We start from the raw sequence: 26,975 nt of genomic DNA, 5'->3' as shown, positions 1-26,975 counted from the left end.
TTTTTAGTTGTTTTTTAGTATTGGATTGTACATGTTGTGTTTATTATTGTTGTTAGCCGCCCCAAGTCTGCGGAGAGGAGCAGCATACAAATCCAATAAATTATTATTATTATTATTATTATTATTATTATTATTATTAATTATTTAGCATGTATGCATGGGCCCATATCCCTTTTCTCCCCCGTTCCCCCATGGATGTGGGCACTCACGCATGCACGATAGCATGTGTGCATGCTTTTTTGGCACTCAAGGGAAAAAAGGTTCACCATCACTGCTCCAGGGCTTCAGGGAAGCTTCTCTGAAGCATCTGGAGGGCGAAACAGCCTTTCCCGAGGTGGAAATTCATCTGGACAGTGTGCACATGTGCGCCGGAGCTGACATAGGGCAAGGTCTCGCGTGCTCTTCGAAATGGCTCCACATGCCACCTGTGGCACTTGTGCCATAGGTCTGCCATCACGGGTATAGGGTCTCCTGCTTGTTGTGGTTAGCTCTGGCCCAGCTCCTGCCCCAAGGACTGTGGATGTGTGGGAGACATCCACATGCTGCAGGCCTGTTTTGCCCCCCCCAGTGGAATCTGATGATGAAGGCTCCTCTGACCAAGAAGACATGAGTGACAGGGAGGAGGAGAGTGGGGCAGACAGCTCAGAAGGAGATCAATTATCTAGCTCCTCCTTGGATTCAGAACAAGAGTTAATGATACAGCCACGCATGAGGAGAGCGATGCATAGGCAACAACAACTGAGAGATTATTATCAAAGAAAATGAGGCCACCTGTGGTTGGGTGGGGCTGGGGTCATTAGTGAGGCTGCTATAAATAGCAGCCTGTGGGTTTGGCCATTGTGGAGGATTATCTGATTGTTGTGTTTCGTGCCTGCTTGCTGACTTTGACCTTTTGTGTGCTGATTTTTCCCCGCTTTGAAACTAAACCAGAGCAAAGTGTGTGTCACTTTGTGAAAGAAGAAGGACTGTGAATTGCCTCACAGCTGCAAGATAAGTATCACAGAACTGATAAGGGACTTGTATAAATTACCAGTTTGTTTGGAGATGAGTGCTCTTGGCTATACCAAAAGAGGGCTTGGTTTAAGTGAATTTTCATTATAAAGAACATTGTTTTGAATTTTCAAACGTGTGTGTGTCTGAAATTTGTACCTGTGAATTTTTGGGAGGAGTCTACCAGAGAGCCCGACAGAACACTGCTCAAGCCTGGAGTTGGACTAGAACAGTGTTTCCCAACCTTGGCAGCGAATGCTGGTTGGGGAATTCTGGGAGTTGAAGTCCAGATATCTTCAAGTTGCCAAGGTTGGGAAACACTCGACTAGAAGACCTTCAAGGTCCCTTCCAGTTTTATTCTGACTGATTGGCATAAATGTGAATTAGAGAATACACTTTCCTAGTGTCGTCATCGTTTAAAAAGTGTTCAATAAATAAACAAACCAAAGCCTTGCTGAAATGCACCTGGATTCCATAAAACAGAGCCATGCTCTCGGATCAATATATTTGTCAGAAGACAATGTGAAATCTTACCGATTCAATGAAATCCTTTTATTTATCTTGTCTTAAAGAAACACTTACCCCTCTTTAATGAATGGCATTGTGGGTCCTGGCGGAAGCAAATCCAACTTGCCAACAGTCCAACTCTGCCGATAAACACATTCCTCTGGCAGTTTGATGGCAGGGACACAGTGGCTTGGGAGAGTTTTCAATGGGGCGAACATGGTACATCCCAGGAAAGCTTGGCTGTTCTCAGGCTTATAAACATAGGAATAATCCTGAAACACACAACAGGAAGAGCATTAGCTATGGCTGGAAAATTTAAACACAAAGACTTGTGGATTTAAGTTTCAAATGCTAGTCTATTATAATGATCAGTTGTCTCATCTCGGATAGGAAGCTGCAGGCAGTCCTCGCTTAGTGACCAGTCTCTTGATGTACATGCAAAGGTATTAGAGCCCTCCCACCCACCCCAAAAAAAGAATTACAGTGATACCTTATCTTACAAACTTAATTGGTTCCGGGATGAGGTTCTTAAGGTGAAAAGTTTGTAAGATGAAACAATTCCCATAGGAATCAATGGAAAAGTGATTAATGCGTGCAAGCCTAAAATTCACCCCTTTTGCCAGCCGAAGTGCCCGTTTTTGCACTGCTGAGATTCCCCTGAGGCTTCCCTCCATGGGAAACCCCACCTCCGGACTTCCGTATTTTTGTGATGCTGCAGGGGAATCCCAGCAGGGAAATTCCAGCATCACAAAAATACCGAAGTCCTTGAAACCCCACCTCCGGACCTCTGTTTTTTTGCGATGCTGCGATTTCACTAAGGCTCCCCTCACTGGGAAACCCCACCTCCGGACTTCCGTTGCCAGCGAAGTGCCTGTTTTTGAGCTGCTGGGATTCCCCTGCAGCATCACAAAAACACAGAAGTCCGGAGGTGGGGTTTCCCATGGAGGGGAGCCTCAGGGAAATCCCAGCAGTGCAAAAACGGGTGCTTCGCTGGCAACGGAGGTCCAGAGGTGGGGCATCCCAGTGGCGGTGGTGGGTTTGTAAGGTGAAAATAGTTTGTAAGAAGGGGCAAAAAAATCTTAAACCCCAGGTTTGTATCTCGAAAAGTTTGTATGACGAGGCGTTTGTAAGACAAGGTATCACTGTATTTCAAAGATGCTTTTAAAAAGACAATTGGACCTTTTACAAAACAAAAAAACAAAACCTTGAAAATGTTTCGTTTCTCGTCCAAGAGACTGTTTCTTCAGAACTGAAGAAGCTTCTTGGATGAGAAACAAAATCTTTTCAAGGAAAAACAAAACAAGAAAGTCCAGCTTTCTTTTGAAAAGTACCCTTGGGACAACCATACCTGGGATGATTGAGAATCTCCATAGACATTCCCCCCATAGCTACTTACTATCTGGTCCCAAAGTTATAGCTATTGCAATGCCCCTGTGGTCATTTACCCTTATGTTGCAGTGTCCATCAGGAGGGTGGGGGGCTTTGGGAGACCCAGAGTAGGCAGGCCTGGCCCTGAACTAGGCCTCTGAAGGCTTCCCCAACCCAAGTCAATCTGCACTCCATTTAAATGACCTGCACTTTCATTTAGCAGCTTCATTGAGGAGAGCAGGAGGCCACTTGGTTTTACAGCCAACGTGACATGGGACCATAATGGGCAGCCTCTATTATTTAAATAGTTTTTATTATATTACAAACATAAAAATAAAAAAGAAGGAAGAGAAGTTAGTACATCTTAATTTGCATCGTTATATCGACATATACTATTAACTATACAATCATTATACTTTTCTCATATAATTGTTCTGTACAAATAATCTCTATCATTTCAATATAGAAAACTTAATGTATCAATACATAAAAGTAAAATCTAAAGTTTCTGTCTAAATGCTTTTTACCTTCTGGGTCTTCCTTCACCCATACCCCCCCTTGAACTGTTTGTTTAACAGTTCTGAATTCCTGTAATTAGCGATGTGCGGCGTATGGTGGCAGCGGTTTTTCCATATTTTTTTCTGATCTACACTTTATCTAAGGTCAGTTTGGATTGAACAAGATATCCAGTCAATTCAAGGTTTTCAAAATTTTGTGTTTACTCACTATCAATATTTTTGCTATGTATTAGCCTATTTTAATTTGAGTTTTGTCTTCTTTCTTTCTTTTTTTTACCCAATCATAAAATTGTTCCCAAATTTCATAGTATCTTGAATCCTCCTTGTTTTTAAGTTTTTGGGTGAGTCTGTCCATTTCTGCACAGTCATATATTTTCTTAATAATTTCTCTTTCTGATGGTGTATCCTCTTTTTTCCAATTCTGTGCAATTGTAATTCTTGTATTTATTTTATTTATTTATTATTTATTTATTTATTTATTATTTAGATTTGTATGCCGCCCCTCTCCGAAGACTCGGGGCGGCTCACAAAAAGATATAACAAATCATAAATAATTCAAATAACTTTAAAATATTTAAAGATTTAAAAGAACCCCATATACTAACAGACACACACACAAGCATACCATGTATAAAATTGAACAAGCCCAGGGGAGATGTTTAGTTTCCCCATGCCTGACGGCAAAGGTGGGTTTTAAGGAGTTTACGGAAGGCAGGAAGAGTAGGGGCAGTTCTAATCTCTGGGGGGAGTTGGTTCCAGAGAGCCGATGCCGCCACAGAGAAGGCTCTTCCCCTGGGGCCCGCCAACCGACATTGTTTAGTTGACGGGACCCGGAGAAGGCCCACTCTGTGGGACCTAATCGGTCGCTGGGATTCGTGCGGCAGGAGGCGGTCCCGGAGATATTTTGGTCCAGTGCCATGAAGGGCTTTAAAGGTCATAACCAACACTTTGAATTGTGACTGGAAATTGATTGGCAGCCAATGCAGACTGCGGAGTGATGGTGAAACATGGGCATACCTAGGTAAGCCCATGACTGCTCTCGCAGCTGCATTCTGCACGATCTGAAGTTTCCGAACACTTTTCAAAGGTAGCCCCATGTAGAGAGCATTACAGTAGTCGAACCTCGAGGTGATGAGGGCATGAGTGACTGTGAGCAATGAGTCCCGGTCCAGATAGGGCCGCAACTGGTGCACCAGGCGAACCTGGGCAAACGCCCCCCTCGCCACAGCTGAAAGATGATTCTCTAATGTGAGCTGTGGATCGAGGAGGACGCCCAAGTTGCGGACCCTCTCTGAGGGGGTCAATAATTCCCCCCCCAGGGTAATGGACGGACAGATGGAATTGTCCTTGGGAGGCAAAACCCACAGCCACTCCGTCTTATCCGGGTTGAGTTTGAGTCTGTTGGCACCCATCCAGGCCCCAACAGCCTCCAGGCACCGGCACATCACTTCCACCGCTTCGTTGACTGGACATGGGGTGGAGATGTAAAGCTGGGTATTGTAGCTGTGATTATGTGGTGGATCAGGTAGAAATCATCTTTTTTACATTTCAGATCTATTAATGGGCAGCCTCTATTAAGGTCATATGTCAAGGACTATGTACACTGGGGGTGGGGAGATACTAGTGGAAGAAAAATGGGCTCCTATCTGAGCGTAGATAACGGCAAACTCTCATTTGTGGCAACATCTGTTTTCCCCCATTGCCTCCACGTAATATGCATTCACCTCATAACTGATACAGACAGAAGCTAAGTTAATATTTAATTTGAATGCAGGGCTGAAAAAAGTCAAAAGTTAATCAAACAATCTGTTGCCAGAGCTAATGAAACCTTAGTCCATTTCACTGCGCACCCAAAAAAAGCAATGGAAAAAAAACCCCTGTAATGGTGGTAGAAAAAACACCACCACCAAAATGAATTCCTGGAAAAAAAAAAAAAAAAAAAAACTATTAAAATGAACAATCCTGGCTGTTTCAGGAGAAATGTACCATTCAGAAAAACACTGACTCTTGACAATACACAAACCAATCAAAAAGCTATTAAATTGTCCTCTATCATTTTGGTAGGTCAATCAAAACAACATATCTAACATTCAAGAACATCCAAAGGAATTTCCAAACCTTTATTTCTGCAGGTTTTGGACTACAGAATCCCTCCTCCAGTTCAATCCTGAACTGAAGGCCACCAGTAACACCGTTTCCTTCGAGGATCGTTCCTCCGGGTGTGGTGTCCATGCTGCCGTACTCCTTATTGTTCATATTCATAGGAGAAAATCCCATAATGTGTTGCTCCAAGGATGGTGGCGTGGGATACATTTTATGAAGATCAGCTGTACCTGGTTGAGATTCAAGTTATTTAACATGTTATTTTCCCTTCCACGTGACAGACTACTAAAACAGTACAATGCGAAATTACCATTCTGCGTCTCGTACTCTTTTGTCTTATATTTAAAAGAAACAGAGACCTACTAACATATATTAATTTTCTAAAGAAAGTTTTGCAAAGCTAAAGCACAGACATTTTTGAATCAGCCTTTTTAGGGCTTCTACATCTTCCAATGGTTACACAGCCCAGGAATGGCGAACCTTTTTTCCCTCGGGTGCCGAAAGAGAGTGTGTGGATGCTATCGCACATGCGCAAGTGCCCACACCCATAATTCAATGCCTAGGGAGTGCAAAAACAGCTTACCCCCCAGAGCCCAGAAATAGCCTATTTCCCAACTTCTGGTGGGTCTAGTAGGCTTGTGTTTTGCACTCCCCAGGCTCCAAAGGCATCCATGGAGCTGGGGGAGGATAAAAATGTCCTCCCCTCCCCCCCCAGAGGATCTCTGGAAGCCAAAAACACCCTCCCAGAGCCTCTGTGCAAACCCAAAATCAACTGAAAGAGTAGATCCTTGGAACAAACTCCCAGCAGACGTGGTTGGTAAATCCACAGTAACTGAATTTAAACATGCCTTGGATAAACATAGATCCATCCTAAGATAAAATACAGAAAATAGTATAAGGGCAGACTACACGGATCATGAGGTCTTTTTCTGCCGTCAGTCTTCTATGTTTCTATGTTTCTAACTGGCCAGCACACACATGCATGTTGGAGCTGAGCTAGGGCAATGGCTCACATGCCAGCAGATAAGGCTCCGATTGCCACCTGTGGCACCCGTGCCATAGGTTCGCCATCAGTGACTTAGCCAATCTGCAAGCTTGCTCACAAATAGCATTAAATTCCACAAACCCACAATAGTGCTCCCTCATCTCTAGTGGGATCATCAGAATAGATGGGATAAATAATTACTTGTCTTTTTTAAAAAAAAAAAAATATTACATAAGCTTAACCAAAAATTGGACAGAAGTCAAGAATCTTCCTCCCTCCCTCCCTCCCCTTCCCTTCTCTCTTTCCATGCATTTGACACCCATCTCACCACCAGGTGACACTGAGCAACTTACAATTATAGGGAAATAAAAAAATGAAACATGATAAAAATGTTATGAAAGAAGTTTCCTCCCTTTCATTTCCCACAACCACTAATCACTAAATATTTGTCTTTTGCACTGAAGATTAAACATTGGGAATTGTGGTTCATATCTGTTTAAATCATTTCATGTTGTCACTTTTTTTATTATTATTATTATTATTATTATTATTATTATTATTATTATTATTATTCATTGGATTTGTATGCCGCCCCTCTCTGTAGACTCGGGGCAGCTAACACCAATGATAAAAACAGCACGTGATAATCCAATAATAAAAACCCTTATTATAAAACCAAACATACACACAGACATACTATGCATAACTTGTAATGGCCTAGGGGGAAGGAATATCTCAACTCCTCCATGCCTGACGGTATAAATGAGTCTTGAGTAGTTTACGAAAGACAGGGAGGATGGGGGCAATTCTAATCTCCGGGGGGAGTTGGTTCCAGAGGGCCGGGGCCGCCACAGAGAAGCTCTTCCCCTGGGGCCCGCCAAACGACATTGTTTAGTCAACGGGACCCGGAGACGGCCAACTCTGTGGGACCCTATCGGTCGCTGGGATTCGTGCGGTAGCAGGCGGTTCCGGAGGTAGTCTGGTCCAAAGCCATGTAGGGCTTTAAAAGCATTTAATTATTCTTTTAACTCTAGAAATTCCAAAGGTGCTTTTTCCAAACAGCATCGGGATTTTTTTGGTCATTTTAGTCTCCAAAGCTTGTATCAAGAACCAAATTTCATTTTTCCAGGGCAGAGCATAATTTATTCTTGCTGCTGTCATCATATATTTTAGTAAGTTATGATACTTTTCATTTATACACCCTGTAATTACAGTATTCCTAATAGGAATGTTTACGGTTTGAGGCCAAATTTCTGTATATTTTGTTATATTTCCTTCCAAATCCACATAGATATTTTTGCACGAACCCATGTAATAAAATGTTCAAAAGAATATTTTATCAATGTGGTGGTCCTGCAAAAATATATGGCATTTCTAGCATTTATTATACATGATTTGTCCATCTGGGCAATCATTGAGTTGCATACCCTCTTTAAAACATTTTATATCAATTTTGCCTCAAATTATAGCTTGAGTGAATGTTATTGATTTTTTCACAGCTTTTCCCATTGTTCCACTGTAATTACTTCCTTGAAGTTTTGCATCAATTTTTAATTTGTTCCATCTCCATGACATAGTTCAGTAGAAATTTATAAATACTGTATTTCCTAGGAAATGTTCTTGACTCGTATAAGTGCTTTGAATTCTGTCATCCTTCTCAGGGCCCCTTCTTAAGTTTTGAGGTCATTTGCTATTCTTTCAGCAATTTGTAATTTATTAACTATGCTAAATTCCTATTTTTATTAAGCAAATGTATAAATACATTAACTATTGTAAATTCTCATCTTTATTAAGCAAATTTTGCCGTGTCCTTAGACTGTTTTTTGAAGCTGAATATGCCATATTTGAATAAATACCTAAAACTTGCTGTAGTTATCATTTACATAAAAAATAATTGATGGAGACTTATGCTTATTCCCACAGAAGACTCCAAAGCTTTAACAAGTTTTGTCTCATAATATATCCTAACAAATTCTTTTCTTTTTCTGTTTCTTTGTACTGTAGCTACTTCTGAAGTCTGTTGGTTACTTTTGTCATTGACATTCTACTATTTGGAGAATTTTATCCATTCTGTTATCCAGAGCTTGCTCAAATAATATAATTTAAAGTTAGGAAATTTAAGTCCACCTCTTCGAGTCTTGCAAAATTTTGAGTCTTCATCTTGTTTTTGCTCCACCCTCTATGAATCTGTGGTTTGTTGCTTGCCATTTCAGCAATACTTTATCTAATATTGTCCCATAAGTGTTTTTTCAAAGGGCAACTAGAGTTCATTTTTCCTTAAAGATGTTTTGCTTCTAAGTCAAAAGGTTTCTTCAGTTGGTTCTTCAGAAGGGTTGGTTCTTTTATTTATTTATTTATTTATTTATTATTTAGATTTGTATGCCGCCCATCTACGCAGACTTTTGGTTTTCTTGTCTAAAGTGTAGGTAGAAAATCTGCCTTTCTGTCATTTTTGGCTCTTTTTATGTTGTGTTATACTAGTTGTGACATCTTTGTAAATCCTCGGACCTCCTCCAATATTCCTTTTGGGTCTTCTCCAGGTCCCGTCAACTAAACAATGTCGCTTGGCGGGACCCAGGGAAAGAGCCTTCTCTGTGGCGGCCCCGGCCCTCTGGAACCAACTCCCCCCAGAGATTAGAATTGCCCCCACCCTCCTTGCCTTTTGTAAGCTGCTTAAAACCCACCTCTGCCGCCAGGCATGGGGGAATTGAGATCATCTTTCCCCCTAGGCCTTTACAATTTTATGCATGGTATGTCTGTACATATGTTTGGTTTTATAATAAGGGTTTTTAACTGTTTTAGTATTGGATTATTATTACATGCTGTTTTATTGCTGTTGTTAGCCGCCCCGAGTCTGCGGAGAGGGGCGGCATACAAATCCAATAAATAAATAAATAAGTGATTTCCGCTCTCAGAGTTCGTGTTCCACTTTTTCTTTCAAAATCTCAATTGTAAAATTAATCTCTCCTATTATTTCATTGAGAAGTTGGAGCTGTGCTTTCTGCAGGATGTTTCCTGCCCTGTGTCCCTTCACTGTTGAAGATAGATGCAGGTTATTGGGGATGAGTCTGCGTTGCCTGTATCTCAATTTTTCCTGTAGTCTGCAATTTTTCTGGACATCCGTTCATTCTCCCACACCCTTCGAAGGATGTTCATCCCAAAATGTTCATCTCTAAGACTGGAATTTACTTCTTTAGATCAGGAGTGTCAAACTTGATTTCATTAGGGCCACATCAGGGTTGTGGTTAACCTTAGGGCAGGAACGGGGGAGCATGGCCAGCTCGACAACCCTGTCTTAGATGGTTGAAAATTTTACTTTCTATGTGCTTAGGTACTGTTGTGGTTAACTCTGGCCCAGTTCCTGCCCCAAGGACTGTGGATGTGGGGGAGACATCCACGTGCTGCAGGCCTGTTTTGCCCCCCGGTGGAATCTGCTGAGGAAGGCTCCTCTGACCAAGAAGACATGAGTGACAGGGAGGAGGAGAGTGTGGCAGACAGCTCAGAAGGAGATCAATTCTCTAGCTCCTCCTTGGATTCAGAACAAGAGTTAATGATACAGCCACGCATGAGGAGAGCGATGCATAGGCAACAGCAACTGTGAGATTATTATCAAAGAAAATGAGGCCACCTGTGGTTGGGTGGGGCTGTGGTCATTAGTGAGGCTGCTATAAATAGCAGCCTGTGGGTTTGGCCATTGTGGAGGATTATCTGATCATTGTGTTTCGTGCCTGCTTTGCTGACTTTGACCTTTTGTGTGCTGATTTTTCCCCGCTTTGAAACTAAACCAGAGCAAAGTGTGTTTCACTTTGTGAAAGAAGAAGGACTGTGAATTGCCTCACAGCTGCAAGCTAAGTATCACAGAACTGATAAGGGACTTGTACAAATTACCAGTTTGTTTGGAGACGAGGGCTCTTTGCTATACCAAAAGAGGGCTTGGTTTATTTGCATTTTTCGGTATAAAGAACATTGTTTTGAATTTTCAAACGTGTGTGTGTCTGAAATTGTATCTGTGCATTTTTGGGAGGAGTCTACCAGAGAGCTCGACAGAACAACTATCAAACCACAAAGATAACCCAAGAAAATCTGTAACACTAGAAGAAAGTAACTTACTTATGCATGACAATGGATCCAGGTTTCCAGTTTTTGACTCTTTGCAGTTAGACCTGTCATCTGTTCCATTCAATATTCTTTTAGATCCCGGCTAGGAATGAAAGAACGAAAAATAAACATCCCAGAACTTTTCTTACGGGGCATTACAAAGGATAAATATAACAAGGGAACAATATATCTAATGTTACATATTCAAATGGCTGCACAATTGGCTTTTGCACAAAAGTAGAAAAACGAAGAGATCCCCTCAGAAGAATTGAATAAGATATTGTCTTGTGCTGAAATGGGTAAATTGACTCTGGAACTCAAAGATAAGAATGAATCGAAATACAGTGTTCCCTCGATTTTTGCGGGGGATGCGTTCCGAGGCCGCCCGCGAAAGTCGAATTTCCGCGAAGTAGAGATGCGGAAGTAAATACTGTACACCATTTTTGGCTATGGACAGTATCACAAGCCTTCCCTTAACACTTTAAACCCCTAAATTACCATTTCCCATTCCCTTAACAACCATTTACTCACCATTATTACTGGTACTCACCATTGAATAAGACACTTAGTGATCCTGATATTTATAAACATAATTATATATTAACAATAATTATTTTTTTGTTACTTATTTGCAAAAATTATTAGTTTGGCGATGACGTATGACGTCATCGGGCAGGAAAAACCATGGTATAGAAAAAAACCCCGTGAAGTATTTTTTAATCAATATATCTTTTAAACCGTGCTATAGGCTATCCGTGAAGTTCGAACCCGCGAAAAGCAAGGGAACACTGTATTATGAAATCTGCAATAAAATGATGTTGAAGCTACAGGAACTTTGGGGGCAAGTGATCATGCAATATTAGAATTCAACACTCAATCAATTTAATTGTATTACTAATTAAAAAAATTAAAAAATAAAAATAAACAACCCAGGGGCATAAGTTCCAAATTGTAACATTGGGCCATTTTTTTTAAAAAAGAAAAGAAAAATAATTAATCCTTTTTTTTAAATGCAAGCAAACAGCTGAGCTAATAAAATAGAATATCATCCAAATCACATCATACATTAAAAGCTTCAATTATCTGCATATGTTTTTTTGGCAACATCTGGGTAATTGCTTTTGTATGGCCATTAAATTTGAGAGTAAAACAGAGGATTCATCAGCAACTTCCTCAGGACCGCATGTCATTAATTAAGATGTGTGGAGGATCGTATGATTAGTGGTGAAGTAAATCAGTTGGAAACAATTGGCCATCTAAAGGGATGTTTTTTCCTCAGCAGCATCAACTTCACCAGAAGAGTCACTTAGGGATAGAAACTAATCAAGGACAGAAGTAATCTAGTACATTAAGGCTGTGTTTCCCAACCTTGGCAACTTGAAGATATTTGGACTTCAACTCCCAGAATTCCCCAGCCAGCATTCGCTGGCTGGGGAATTCTGGGAGTTGAAGTCCAAATATCTTCAAGTTGTCAAGGTTGGGAAACACTGCACTAAGGGATACATTTGGACCGGGAGTCACTGCTCACAGTCACTCATGCCCTCATCACCTCAAGGTTCGACTACTGTAGCGCTCTCTACATGGGGCTACCTTTGAAAAGTGTTCGGAAACTTCAGATCGTGCAGAATGCAGCTGCGAGAGCAATTATGGACTTTCCCAAATATGCCCATATTACTCCAACACTCCGCAGTCTGCATTGGTTGCCGATCAGTTTCCGGTCACAATTCAAAGTGTTGGTCATCACCTATAAAGCCCTTCATGGCACAGGACCAGGATATCTGCGAGACCGCCTTCTGCCGCACGAATCCCAGCGACCGGTTAGGTCCCACAGAGTTGGTCTTCTCCGGGTCCCGTCGACTAAACAATGCCATCTGGCGGGACCCATACCTTTCTTCTATTCCTATATCTTTCCTATATTCCCATACCTTTCTTCTATTCCTATATCTCTTCTTCTATTCTTTCATTGATATGTTATATTACTTTATCTTCTTTTCTATTATTTCTTAGATATATTTTACTATTGAGTATCTCCTCTATAACCTTCATCATGTATTTTACTATGTGTATATAGATATATACCCACTAAAACCCTCATTGTGTATTGGACAAAATAAATAAATAAAATAAATAAATAAAAGGCCTTCTCTGTGGTGGCTCCGACCCTCTGGAATCAGCTCCCTCCAGAGATTAGGACTGCCCCCACCCTCCTTGCCTTTCGTAAACTCCTCAAAACCCACCTCTGTCGCCAAGTGTGGGGGAACTGAGACATCTCCCCCTGCCTATGTAGTATTTGTGTATGATAGGATTGTATGTATGTTTTTATATATTGGGGTTTCTTGTTTTTAGACTTTTAAATGTACTATGGTTATTTTAGATTTTAATTATTAGATTTGTCATTATGTACTGTTTTTATCACTGTTGTGAGCCGCCCCGAGTCTCCGGAGAGGGGCGGCATACAAGTCTAATAAATGAATGAAAAATGAATACATTTCCTTACAGTGAGGACAATAAACCAGTGGAAGGGCTTCCATCAATAGACTGGACAACCATTGGTCTGAAATGGTGTGCTTGAGCATGGGGTTGGACTAGAAGACCTCAAAGGTCCCTTTCCAACTGTATTCTGATCGATAGATATTATTAAATAAATGAAGCCACCTAAATCACACATTGTTGCCAGTTTGCAACATTTAAAAATCCACCATATAAAAAAGACATAAAGACATAGCAGAACAAATCCACCAGGACAGCAGTCCGTCTGCATTTAAAAGACAAAGGGCACTTTTTCGAAGGCAGCAAATCTCTCTAAAAGAATACAAATCCTTCCATTCCCCAACATGTGTGTTTATGTTTATTAGATTTGTATGCTGCCCCTCTCCGTAGACTCAGGGCGGCTCACAACACAATAAAAAACAGTTTATAACAAATCTAATAAATTTACAATTTAAAATATTTTAAAAACCCCATTATTAAACAGACATACACACAAGCATACCATATATAAATTGTATAGGGCCAGGGGAGATATTTCAGTTCCCCTATGCCTGGCGACAAAGGTGGGTTTTAAGGAGTTTACGAAAGGCAAGGAGGGTAGGGGCAGTTCTAATCTCTGGGGGGAGCTGGTTCCAGAGAGTTGGGGCCACCACAGAGAAGGCTCTTCCCCTGGGGCCCGCCAACCGACATTGTTTAGTTGACGGGACCCGGAGAAGGCCCATTCTGTGGGACCTAATCGGTCGCTGGGATTCGTGCGGCAGGAGGCGGTCCCGGAGATATTCTGGTCCAATGCAGTCAGAGCTGAAGAAAAAGATTCTTGGATGAGAAGCGAAATGTCTTCAAAAAAACCCCCAGAAAGTCAAAGTTGGCCCTTGAAAAAAAGCACTTTTGGGACAACCATAAAAATCCCACTCCGCTCCCTATGGCAGCAGCAACAGATCACCATTTATCACACTACCCTAAGGCTCCCAACAACCTTCAAAAGCTACTTACTGTTAGCTCATCTTCATCAGAGTTGAAGAGATTGTCAAGATCAGTATAGGAGACAACCAGGTCGTTTTCATGGAACAAGCTAATTGAAGCCGTGCGATTGTGAGGGGGATTATGTTGTGCACCTATTGCTGAAAGAAGGCCAAAGTCAAAGTCTCACTGTTAGGCATTATTCAATTCAATTCAATTCAATTTATTAGATTTGTATGCCGCCCCTCTCCGAAGACTTGGGGCGGCTCACAACAACAATAAAAACAGTATAACAATGGAACAATAAAAATACATTAAAAAACCCCAACAATTTAAAAACCATACAACACATACATACCAAACATAAAATATAAGAAAGCCTGGGGGAGATGTCTTAATTCCCCCATGCCTGGCGATATAGGTGGGTCTTGAGTAACTTGCGAAAGACAAGGAGGGTGGGGGCTGTTCTAATCTCCGGGGGGAGTTGATTCCAGAGGGCCAGGGCCACCACAGAGAAGGCTCTTCCCCTGGGGCCCACCAAACGACATTGTTTGGTCGACGGGACCCGGAGAAGGCCAACTCTGTGGGACCTTATCGGCCACTGGGATTCGTGCGGTAGAAGGCGGTTCCGGAGGTATTATCTAAGTTATAACATTTCCACTGCAGGCTGTCATTTCATTAGAGGCTCTACTGCCAAATGAATAGATACAGGTAATCCGCGACTTACAACAGTTCGTTTAGTGACTATGCAAAGTTACAACAGCAAAATGAAAAATGTGACTTATGATCATTTTTCACAGTTACAACCTTTGCAGCAACCCTATGATCAAAATTCAGGTCAAAATTTAACCATGTTTTTGTAATAGCAATAACACTATTGCACTTTATTTATTTATTTTATTTTATTTTATTTTATTTATTAGATTTGTATGCCGCCCCTCTCCGTAGACTTAGACATATAGACACCTTCACCGGACTTTGCAGCCCTCTCTAAGCGATTTACAGAGTCAGCATATCACCCGCAACAATCTGGGTTCTCATTTTACCCATCTCGGAAGGATGGAAGGCTGAGTCAACCTTGAGCCTGGTGAGATTTGAACTGGTGAACTACAGCCAGCAGTTAGCTGAAGTAGCCTGCAGTACTGCACTCTTAATCACTGTGCCACCAAGGCTCTGATGAGTCAATACGAAATGTTTGCATCTATCTCTGCTCCTCTTTTGACTGCATTGTTTAAAATTCAGATGCCTGACAACTAATTCATACTTATTTATATTTGTTTGTATGTATGTATGTATGTATGTATGTATGTATGTATGTATGTATGTATGTATGTATGTATGTGTATATATATTAATGATGGTTGCTGTGATCCCTTTTGGGACCTTCTGACCAGCAAAGTCTATGGGGAAGCCAGATTCACTTAACAACCATTTACTAACTTAATAACTGCCACATCACTTAACAACGGTGTCAACAAAGATTGTAAAGTGGGGGAAACTCACTTAACAAAGGTCACATTTAACAACATAAATTGAAGACCACCTGTATAATCCTGTTACTCTTAAGAGATGGATTTATTTCTTTTACAATGAACCAGCTAAGCATTTATCTAAAAACTAAGAGACGTTACCTTGTTTGACTGAAGGGCTGAAAAGTGACATGGCATCTTCTCTAACGCTGGATGTTCCATCGTCAGGCTGTGAAAAAGGTAGCAGTCAGTGGCGCATGTGAAAGAGGGGTATGTGATGACCCAAAAAAACCCAATTAGATTCTGCCATTCACAGAAATCGGCCACTTAGCAGAGCACTGCCTTGATCATTGACAGTTGATTCCCTTGAAAGAGCTGCTGTATCAATATCTTTTTTACATGAAGATCTTTGAGACAATTTACTCTGCTCTCTCAGCTATGGTATATTCAAAGTTAAAAAGCAGGTCAGAGGAGGAGCTGCTGCAGGACAGAGATGATAGTTGCTCTTTAAAAATTATGATTTAAATTGAGTTGATTCAAATCAAGCCATTTTGCTAGTGATTTAAATGCCTGACTTGATTTAAATCAAATCCACGCTCTGTGTAATCCATCACATTATAATCCCCCCTCCCCCAAAGCCTAGATCCTTGATATTAATGTTTACTCTACTGGTTTATATCCTGATTTTCCCCCCCCACTTACCTTATGTTTTTTCCCAATTTCTCGGTCATTGTTTGGCCTGTCCTTTTTATCAGGAAATGGGAACTCTTCATCTCCATCAACAAATGCATATGGGTCCATTTCAAGTTCCTGGTCAGCTACTATAGCCGCTAGGTATTGGTTCTTGCTCTGGTACTGCTGTACCAATTCATCAGAGACCTTGAGAGGTTTTCGATATTGCAACATTAATCTATGGGAAAAGAAAAAGACAGAATTATAAGGCGTAGAAATTGAAAATCCAAAATCCGTCTGTGATTAGCCAGTTACAAAGGCAAGAGAAGACGCAATGTGGAACTGCTTGCTTTCAGAAGTTATAGGTGCCCCATTGCTGGAGGCTTTAGAAAAAAAGAATAGGCATCCAATTTGTCTGAAATGGTATAGAGCAGTGATGGCGAACCCTTTTCCCCTCGGGTGCCAAAAGAGTGTGCATGCGCGCTATCGTGTATGCACGAATGCCCACGTCCATAATTCAATGCCTGGGGAGGGCAAAAACAGTTTCTCCCGCCCCTGGAAACCCTATGGAGGCTGGAAAAGGCCTGTTTCCCAATTTCTGGTGTGCCCAGTAGGCTCGTGTTTCACCCTCCCAGGTTTCAAAGCGTTTTCTGGAGCCAGGGGAGGGTATAAATTCCTTCCTGCATCCCCCCAGAGGCACTCTGGAAGCCAGAAACACCCTCCCAGAGCCTCTGTGCAAGCCAAAAATCAGCTGGCTGGCGCACACATGCACGTTGGAGCTGAGCTCATGTGCCAGCAGATATGGCTCCACGTGCCACCTGTGGCATCCGTGACATAGATTTGCCATCATTGGTATAGGGCCATGATGGCAAACCTATGGCACGCATGCCATAATTATTATTATTATTATTATTTATTGGATTTGTATGCCGCCCCTCTCCGCAGACTCGGGGCGGCTAACAACAGCAGTAAAACAGTACAACATAATCCAATACTAAAAGACAGTTAAAAACCCATTATATAAAAAACGAATCATACTTACAAACATACCATACATAAAATTGTGAAGGCCTAGGGGGAAAGTGTATCTTAGTTCCCCCATGCCTGACGACAGAGGTGGGTTTTAAGCAGCTTACGAAAGGCAAGGAGGGCAATTCTAATCTCTGGGGGGAGTTGGTTCCAGAGGGTCAGGGCCGCCACAGAGAAGGCTCTTCCTCTGGGTCCCGCCAAGCGACATTGTTTGGTTGACGGGACCTGGAGAAGGCCAACTCTGTGGGACCTAACTGGTCGCTGGGATTCGTGCGGCAGAAGGCGGTCCCTGAGATAATCTGGTCCGGTGCCATGAAGGGCTTTATAGGTCATAACCAACACTTTGAATTGTGACCGGAAACTGATCGGCAACCAATGCAGACTGCGGAGTGTTGGAGTAACATGGGCATATTTGGGAAAACCCAAGATTGCTCTCGCAGCTGCATTCTGCACGATCTGAAGTTTCCGAACACATGGACCCATATCAGTGGACCTCCGAGCTCAGGTCTGGCGCATGCTCACCGATATAATATATTTATTTATTTATTTATTTATTATTTAGATTTGTATAATATATCTTGACTATATAACTCGAAACGGGCCATTTCTGGCCTCCAGAGGGGAGGAGGAACATTTTCGCCCTCCCTAGGTTCCTAGAGTGAGCATTGACTCACCTGATACGCTCTTTCTCTTGGTGGAGGAGTCGACAGTCAGGATGGGTTGTACTCGCTCGTCAGAGGCGTGTTGGAGTCAGAGAAGTATAAAATTGCTAGAACCGCCCACAGGCCCAGTTTTTTCTGACTCGCCTCTAACAGAGACACCTCATGGCAGCACAACCTTTCCTCACTGTGACTCCTTCCAAATTCACCTTATTAGGTTAGTAATTCCAAAATTAGTCCATGTGGATTTTTTCTTAATTGGCCCTGAGGGAGCAGGCTCTGAAGGCTTGGGGGGGGGGGGGGCGGCAAAAACAAACAAACAAACTTCCGGTTCAACTGGAAGTTGGCAAACAGAATGCTTCCTAGATTCGCCCACGTTTCTGCAACACTCCGTGGTCTGCATTGGCTGCCGAACAGTTTCCGGTGAAAATTCAAAGTGTTGGTTATGACCTTTAAAGCCCTGTATGGCATTGGACTAGAGTACCTCCGGAACCGCCTGCTACCGCACGAATCCCAGCGACTGATAAGGTCCCACAGAGTTGGCCTTCTCCGGGTCCCGTCGACTAAACAATGTCGTTTGGCAGGCCCCAGGGGAAGAGCCTTCAATGTGGCAGCCCCAGCCCTCTGGAATGAACTCCTCCCCGGAGATTAGAACTGCCCCCACATTCCTTGTCTTTCGTAAATTACTCAAGACCCATCTATACCACCAGGCACGGGGGAGTTGAGACACCTTTCCCCCAGGCTTTTTTATATTTATGTTTGGGGATGTATGTGTTGTTTGCTTTTTAAATATGATAGGGTTTTACGTGCTTTTTAATATTATATTTGTTTTCACTGGAATATTGCTTTTATTATTGTTGTGAGCCACCCCGAGTCTTCGGAGAGGGGCGGCATACAAATCTAATAAATTGAATTGAATTGAATTCCAGGGTCTGAAGGATTTCCAGGGGTGGTGTGGAAAGCCGTTTTCACCCTTCCCTGAGGAAAGGGAAAACAGGCATGCCATCACATGTCAGGAAGGGAGGTGTCATATGTGCATACATGGGGTGGAGGGGGGTGGAATTATGGGTGACCCCCCCCGGCCGCCTGCCTTTGATAGGCAAACCAAAAAATGTTCACCATCACTGATATAGGGACCCCTGCTTGAGCAGGGGGTTGGATTAGAAGACCTCCAAGGTCCCTTCCAATTCTGTAATTCTGTTCAGTTGTATCTATCTTTTCTCCAAGCAGCTGCAATAATGTGAAGCAGTTTATCACCCTGCAGAAAATGGGTTAGTTAGTAGGATGCTTGGCTGCATAGCTAGAGGTATAACAAGCAGGAAGAGGGAGATTATGATCCCGCTATATAGAGTGCTGGTGAGACCACATTTGGAATACTGTGTTCAGTTCTGGAGACCTCACCTACAAAAAGAGATTGACAAAATTGAACGGGTCCAAAGACGGGCTACAAGAATGGTGGAAGGTCTTAAGCATAAAACGTATCAGGAAAGACGGAATGAACTCAATCTGTATAGTCTGGAGGACAGAAGGAAAAGGGGGCACATGATCGAAACATTTAAATATGTTAAAGGGTTAAATAAGGTCCAGGAGGGAAGTGTTTTTAATAGGAAAGTGAACACAAGAACAAGGGAACACAATCTGAAGTTAGTTGAAAAGATCAAAAGCAACATGAGAAAATATTATTTTACTGAAAGAGTAGTAGATCCTTGGAACAAACTTCCAGCAGACGTGGTAGATAAATCCACAGTAACTGAATTTAAACATTGCCTGGGATAAACATATATCCATCCTAAGATAAAATACAGAAAATAGTATAAGGGCAGACTAGATGGACCATGAGGTCTTTTTCTGCTGTCAGACTTCTATGTTTCTAGTTAAGATAGCTCACTCTAAGTCTACTATCCTAAGCAAGAATTATGGGTCTATTTTTAATGATCTGGCTGTTTAAGTAATATACCATATTAATCCTCTCACATTAGAATTAAAAACACTTTAACCTCTATATAGGTGTGTAAGTCTTCCGTGAGAATATTAGGCAATATTCTTTGGCAACATATGTGAGGAGGAAGATTGTTTCAAGTTTTTTTATGTCTGCGCAGTGATTAAGTGAATTTGGCCACATTTTACAACCTTTATTACAACAGTTGTTAAGGCAGTTGTTAGTGACAGTTGTTTATCAGAAGATTGCAAAAGGTGATCACATGACACCAGGACACTTCAATTTTCATAGGTATGAGTCAGTTTGCCAAGGGTCTGGATTTTGATCATGTGACCGTGGGGATGCTGCAACAGTTTGTAAGTATGAGAAATGGTCATAACTCACTTTTTAAAATGTCGTTGTAACTTTGAACAGTAACTAAATGAATTGTCAGAGGGTTGTTGTTAATGGCGAGTATTCTGAGCAGAGCCTGGTTACAAGCAGTGTGCCACAAGGGTCTGTTCTGGGTCCTATTGTTTTTAATACGTTTGTGAGTGACATAGGGGAAGGTTTGGTAGGGAAGGTTTGCCTATTTGCCGATGATTCTAATAGGGTTGATATTCCTGGAGGCGTCTGTAATTTGGCAAATGATTTAGCTTTACTAGGTAAGTGGTCAAAGCAATGGAAACTGCAGTTTAATGTTTCCAAATGTAAAATAATGCACTTGGGCAAAAGGAATCCTCAATCTGAGTATTGTATTGGCAGTTCTGTGTTAGCAAAAACTTCAGAAGAGAAGGATTTAGGGGTAGTGATTTCTGACAGACTCAAAATGGGAGAACAGTGCAGTCAGGCAGTAGGGAAAGCAAGTAGAATACTTGGCTACATAGCTAGAGGTATAACAAGCAGGAAGAGATTATGATCCCGTTATATAGAATGCTGGTGAGACCACATTTGGAATACTGTGTTCAGTTCTGGAGACCTCACCTACAAAAAGATATTGACAAAATTGAACGGGTCCAAAGACGGGCTACAAGAATGGTGGAAGGTCTTAAGTATAAAACGTATCAGGAAAGACTTAATGAACTCAATCTGTATAGTCTGGAAGACAGAAGGGAAAGGGGGGGCATGATCGAAACATTTAAATATGTTAGAGGGTTAAATAAGGTTTAGGAGAGAAGTGTTTTTAATAGGAAAGTGAACACACGAACAAGGGACAGAATCTGAGGTTAGTTGGGGGAAAGATTAGAAGTAACGTGAGAAAATATTATTTTACTGAAAGAGTAGTAGATGCTTGGAACAAACTTCCAGCAGACATGGTTGGTAAATCCACAGTAACTGAATTTAAACATGCCTGGGATAAATATATATCCACCTAAGATAAAATACAGGAAATAGTATAAGGGCAGACTAGATGGACCATGAGGTCTTTTTCTGTCCTCTATGTTTCTATGTTTCTAATTGTTGTAAGCCAAGGACTACCTGTATTTGAATAACACAAAACCTTGGGTTTACAAACATTTCCTCCAATGTAGCCACAGTAATTTTTCTGCATCAATATCCATTCTTTTACAAACAGCCATCCTAGTTATGATTCTATTCTTACAAAATGATTAGGGAGAACGTTGAGTAGCCTTTTTTCCCCTCTGTTCCTTTTCAGCAGCTAGTATTCAAATAAAAATCTATCTCCATTTGTGTTAATAAAGCTACTAAAGAATTGTGATGTGTATCATACAGCTTGGGAATCAGCACTGAAACCTGTTGGAAGACTGACTGATCTCCGCATTTTAGCAGATTACAGTGTAATTAACACAGAATTTCCACACTGGGACACAATTATTCCCCAAGTGACCTGGTCTGAGAAGAGTGTATAAAACTATGCTATTGATTGGAAAAAAGTTGAGCATCCCCTTCTGCTGTCTTATAATCACAACAATGGTGAGTTGCTACCAGTTCGCAAGAACCGGTGGTGGAAATTCGGCCATAGTCGCCGAACTGGTAGCGAAGGCCGGGTTGCTACTGGTTCTCCAGGTGCCACTGCTTGAAAGCTCATTGATTTCTTTGACTATGTCACAAAGGTTTTGGATCAAGGTGGTGCCATGGATGTTGCCTATCTGGACTTCAGCAAAGCCTTTAATACGGTTCCACATAAAGAGCTGATAGATAAATTAGTGAAGATTGGAATTAATCCCTGGATAGTTTAATGCATTTGCAGCTGGCTGAAGCGTAGACATCAGAGAGTTATTGTTAATGGCGAGTATTCTGAGCAGAGACAGGTTACAAGCGGTGTGCCACAAGGGTCTGTTCTGGGTCCTATTCTTTTTAATATATTAGTGAGTGACATAGGGGACGGTTTGGTAGGGAAGGTTTGCCTATTTGCCAATGACTCTAAAGTGTGCAATAGGGTTGATATTCCTGGAGGGGTCTGTAATATGGTAAATGATTTAGCTTTACTAGATAAATGGTCAAAGCAATGGAAACTGCAGTTTAATGTTTCCAAATGTAAAATAATGCACTTGGGGAAAAGGAATCCTCAATCTGAGTATTGCATTGGCAGTTCTGTGTTAGCAAAAACTTCAGAAGAGAAGTAGATGCTTGGAACTAGATGGACCATGAGGTCTTTTTCTGCCGCCTGTCTTCTATGTTTCTATGTTTCTAAAGCAGCTGGCAAATAACCCTCTGCACATGTGCAAAGGCTTCTGCGCATGCGCAGAGGGTCAGTACCCGGATGGGATGTGGGTGCATGAGCATGAGTGTAGCAACACTTCTGACACAATGCACACACTTCTGAACAGGTAGGGAAGGTAAAAGAAACCCATCCCTGGATCACAACATCAAACATTCTCAGTTAATACAAACAGGATTAAAGGCAATATTGAAAATGAGTCTGTATTCAAATACTATATTACAGTCAGTCCTTTGGTTTTTCTGGAGGACCACTCTAAGAAGATTGGGTGTTGGGGGCCTAATTCCACTGCCCCACCAGAAACAATCTAGGTTTGTGGGGTCCTTAGTGCTCTCTGAGCTTGGTGGGTTTCCTGGAGACGTTTCACTACCCAACAAGGTAACATCATCAGGCTTAGCACTGATTATGAACTAGCACTCAGAAAGCACCAAGGATCCAGAGTTCGATCTCGGAACCACAACTGTACAGACTATGGTTGTCCCAAAAGTGTTTTTTTTCCAAGAGACAACTAGATGATGATGATGATGATTATGATTATGATTATTATTATTATTAATTAGATTTGTATGCTGCCCCTCTCCAAAGACTCGGGGCGGCTCACAACAGTAATAAAAACAATATAGCAGTGGAACAAATCTAATATTAAAAACATATAAAACCCTATCATTATTTAAAAAACCAAACAGCACATTCATACCAAACATAAAACAAAGTATTAAAAAGCCTGGGGGAAAGGTGTCTGAACTCCCCCATGCCTGGCGGTATAAGTGAGTCTTGAATAGTTTACAAAAGACAGGAAGGGTGGGGGCAGTTCTAATCTCCGGGGGGGAGTTGGTTCCAGAGGGCTGGGGCCGCCACAGAGAAGGCTCTTCCCCTGGGGCCCGCCAAACGACATTGTTTAGTCGACGGGACCCGGAGAAGGCCAACTCTGTGGGACCTTATTGGTCGCTGGGATTGTCTGTTTTTTCCTTGAAGACGTTTCACTTCTCATCCAAGAAGCTTCTTCAAAGAAAAACATCTTCAAAGAAAAACCAGAAAGTCCACTTGCCTCTTGAAAAAGCCCCTTTGGGACTCTGAGTTACAAATATTCTCTTCTATCAGGTCCAATCCAGGTTTATTGGCTGAAGGCCAGAAGGTTCTACACTAACACTGCATTAGGAGAATTGGACATAGCATCTATCAGTTTTTGTTTCAGCTTTGAAACTAAACAAATGTGGAGAAGAACCTCACTGCATTTCCTATACCAGTGATGGCAAACCTATGGCATCAGTGCCAGAGGTGGCATGCGGAGCCGTATCTGCTGGCACGCGAGCCGTTGCCCTAGCTCAGTTCCAAAATGTATGTGTGGGCCAGCCAGCTGATTTTTGGCTTGCACAGAGGCTCTGGGAGGGCATTTTTGGCTTCCAGAAAGCCTCCAGGGAAATGTGGAGGGCGTTTTTACCCTCCCCTGGCTTCAGGGAAGGCTTTGGAGCCTGGGGAGGGAGAAACACAAGCTTACTGGGGGGACAGGCCATTTCTGGACTCCAAAGGGCCTCCGGGGAGCAGGGGAAGCTGTTTTTCACCCTTCCCAGGCATTGAATTATGGGTGTGGGCACTTGTGCATCGCACACACGCTCTTTCAGCACCCGAGGAAAATAGGCGTTGATTGCTTACCTGAACGCCTCTTCTCGTACGGTGAGCGGGTACAGCAGTCACATGGGTTGCTCATGTCCAATCCGGTGGAACTGAGCCTAGTATTAAAAAAGCTTGCCGGATCCGCCCCTTCCCCAGAATTCGCGAATCCATAGACTAGGCTCAGTTGTGAAGCTCTGTAGTGTTCAACTCTCATTGTTAGAGGAAGAAAGGTATAGAAAGGTAAAGAAGACACATACAAGGGCGGGAAGTGACTGCTGTACCCGCTCACCGTACGAGAAGAGGCGTTCAGGTAAGCAATCAACGCCTATTCTCCGTACTGAAGGAGCGGGTCCAGCAGTCACATGGGACATACCCAATAGATGGTCCCTAGGGTGGGATTAGCTTGCTATCGTGAGAGATAACGGATTGGAGTACCCTTCTGCCGAAGGCAGCGTCCGCTGAAGCATAAGAATCAATTTTGTAGTGCCTGATGAAGGAATTTGGCGAGGCCCAAGTGGCTGCTTTGCAGACCTCCTCCAACGGGGCTTGAGTCGCCCAAGCGGCCGAGGTGGCTGCGCTCCTGGTGGAATGCGCAGTGATGTTCCTTGGAACTGAGAGGGAGACCGACTCATAGGCCTTAGATATAGTCCCTCTGATCCAACGGCCTATTACTGTTGAAGACACTTTGGCCCCCATGACTCTGGGATGATAGGCTACAAAAAGTGCTTCTGACCTCCGAAAGGGTCCTGTGCGTTGGATATATATTCTCAGCGCTCTGGTGAGATCCAGGGTGTGCCATCTAATTGCCAAGGGATGGTCTCGTTGGAGGCAGAAGGAAGGTAGGACAATATCCTGAGATCTGTGGAACATGGAACTGACCTTGGGTAAGAAGGTGGGGTCCAGTCGCAAGACTACCTTGTCCTGATGGAATTGGCAAAGGTCCTGCCTGATTGAGAGGGCAGCCAGCTCCGAAATGCGTCGGGCAGAGGTAATAGCCACCAGGAAAGCTACCTTAAAGGATAGGTACCTGAGGGACGCCGATTTTAGGGGTTCGTATGGTGCCTGCGTGAGGGAATGGAGAACCCGTGGCAAATCCCAGGATGGATACCTGTGGACCTTGGAAGGTCTGAGGTTGGCTATGCCCTTGAGGAATTCCTGAACTTCAGGGAGGGATCGGAGAGGCTGTCTGCGGGGACCCCCTAGGACAGATGAAATGGCTGCCAGATGACGCCGGAGGGTGCTGGTGGACAGTCCTTTATGGAAGCCTTGCATAAGGAAGGAAATGATTCTGTGAATGGGGATGCACAGAGGGGAGAGACCTTCCTGTAGACACCACTGGTGAAACTTGGACCACGTGTGGTCGTAGATTCGATTGGTTGAGCCCCTTCTGGCCTTTAAAATGACCTCCACTGAATCGGGGTCATGCCCACGCAGTTCTAAATCTCTCCTGATAACAGCCAAGCGGTGAGGTGGAACCACTCCGGGTCTGGATGGAAAGAGGCCCCCTGCCGCAGCATATCCCCCGAAACGGGGAGTCGCCAAGGGTCCTGGACGGACAGCTGTTGGAGATCCGCGAACCAGGGCCGGCGGGGCCAATGAGGGGCGATTAAGATTACTCGGGCCCTCTCGGTGAGGACCTTGTGAATCACGTCCGGGAGGATTGGAATTGGAGGAAATGCGTAGAGTAGGCCTGGAGGCCATGGACTCCGGAGGGCATTGATTGCTTCCGCTCCCGGGGATGGAAATCTGGAATAGAAGCGAGGGAGTTGGGCGTTCGCATTGGTCGCGAAGAGATCCAGAACTGGTAGGCCGAATCTGAGGGTGATTTGATGGAACAGGTCTTGATGGAGGTTCCACTCTCCTGGGTCTATCGTTGCTCGGGATAGCCAATCCGCCTGGACGTTGAGACTCCCCGAGATGTGATCGGCTAGGAGCGACTGGAGATGTTTTTCCGCCCAAAGGCCCAACTTGAGGGCCTCCCTCATGAGAGCCTTGGATCTCGTGCCTCCCTGTCTGCAGATATGGCTTTTTGTGGCAATGTTGTCGGTGAGAATGAGAACGTGCCGGTTGGGAATGCGAGGAGAGAAATGCTTCAGAGCCAGGGAAACGGCTCTTAACTCTAGCCAATTGATTGGCCTGGAAGCTTCCTCCGGGGACCACGTGCCCTGGGCTATCATCCCCTGGGCGTGGGCGCCCCATCCCGATAGACTGGCATCTGTGGTGATGACAAATTGATCCGGGCACCTGAACGGGGATCCTTTGTCCATGGCCGGAGACTTCCACCACTTGAAGGATCTGCGAACACTCAGTGGGATGACAATGCGTCGATTTGAGTTGCTGTGCCCCGATCTCTGAAAAGGCAACAGAAGCCACTGGAGTTCCCTAGCATGAAGGCGAGCCCAGGGAATGATGCCTATGCATGACACCATCTTCCCCAAAAGGGAAGATAGAGTAACTATGGATACTGAAGGATTAGATAAAATGTTAGAAATTAACTCCACTATACTGAGTTTTCTCTCGGGAGAGAGAAAAACCTGGGAAGATTTTGAATCAATAATGGATCCCAGGTGCGGAATGGAAGTGGAAGGTTGGAGGTGGCTTTTTTCAAAGTTGATGGAAAACCCATGGTCCTGAAGGACTGACATGGTGACAGAAAGGTCTGATTTCACTCTCTCTAGGGAGTTCCCATGAATTAAAATATCATCAAGATAACATAAAATGTGGATGGGAGACGCCCGGATATAGGCCGCCAGGGACCCCAAGAGCTTTGTAAAGACCCGAGGGGCCGAGGAAAGGCCAAATGGCATCGCCCTATACTGGAAATGCCTGCCTTGAAAGGAAAAACGTAAAAATTTTCTGTGGCATTTGGCTATAGGAATGTGAAGGTAGGCCTCAGTGAGGTCTAAGGAGAC

General features: G+C 43.2%; 1 protein-coding gene across 5 annotated transcripts in view; it reads right to left on the bottom strand.

Annotated features, from left to right (window-relative positions):
• MED13 (mediator complex subunit 13) overlaps positions 1-26,975 on the bottom strand; it is a 246,874-nt gene that overhangs the window by 78,473 nt on the left and 141,426 nt on the right. For 4 of the 5 annotated variants that reach the window (XR_011557594.1, XR_011557595.1, XM_070735377.1 and 1 more), the window contains exons 10-15: positions 16,191-16,398; positions 15,651-15,717; positions 14,053-14,180; positions 10,582-10,672; positions 5,502-5,716; positions 1,573-1,769 (exon numbers count right to left, since the gene is read on the bottom strand). Coding sequence is in view for 3 of the 5 variants with exons in the window: in XM_070735377.1 (XP_070591478.1) it covers positions 1,573-1,769; positions 5,502-5,716; positions 10,582-10,672; positions 14,053-14,180; positions 15,651-15,717; positions 16,191-16,398 (906 nt within the window). In the remaining 2 variants the exon portion in view is untranslated. The remainder of the gene's footprint in view (positions 1-1,572; positions 1,770-5,501; positions 5,717-10,581; positions 10,673-14,052; positions 14,181-15,650; positions 15,718-16,190; positions 16,399-26,975) is intronic. The other variant, XM_070735378.1, reaches the window with a different exon arrangement.

This window comes from Erythrolamprus reginae, chromosome 1 (assembly GCF_031021105.1).
Source record: "Erythrolamprus reginae isolate rEryReg1 chromosome 1, rEryReg1.hap1, whole genome shotgun sequence".
NCBI lineage: Eukaryota > Metazoa > Chordata > Lepidosauria > Squamata > Dipsadidae > Erythrolamprus > Erythrolamprus reginae.
Note: the sequence above shows the minus strand (reverse complement) of the source record. Positions and strands in the feature narration are given on the sequence as shown.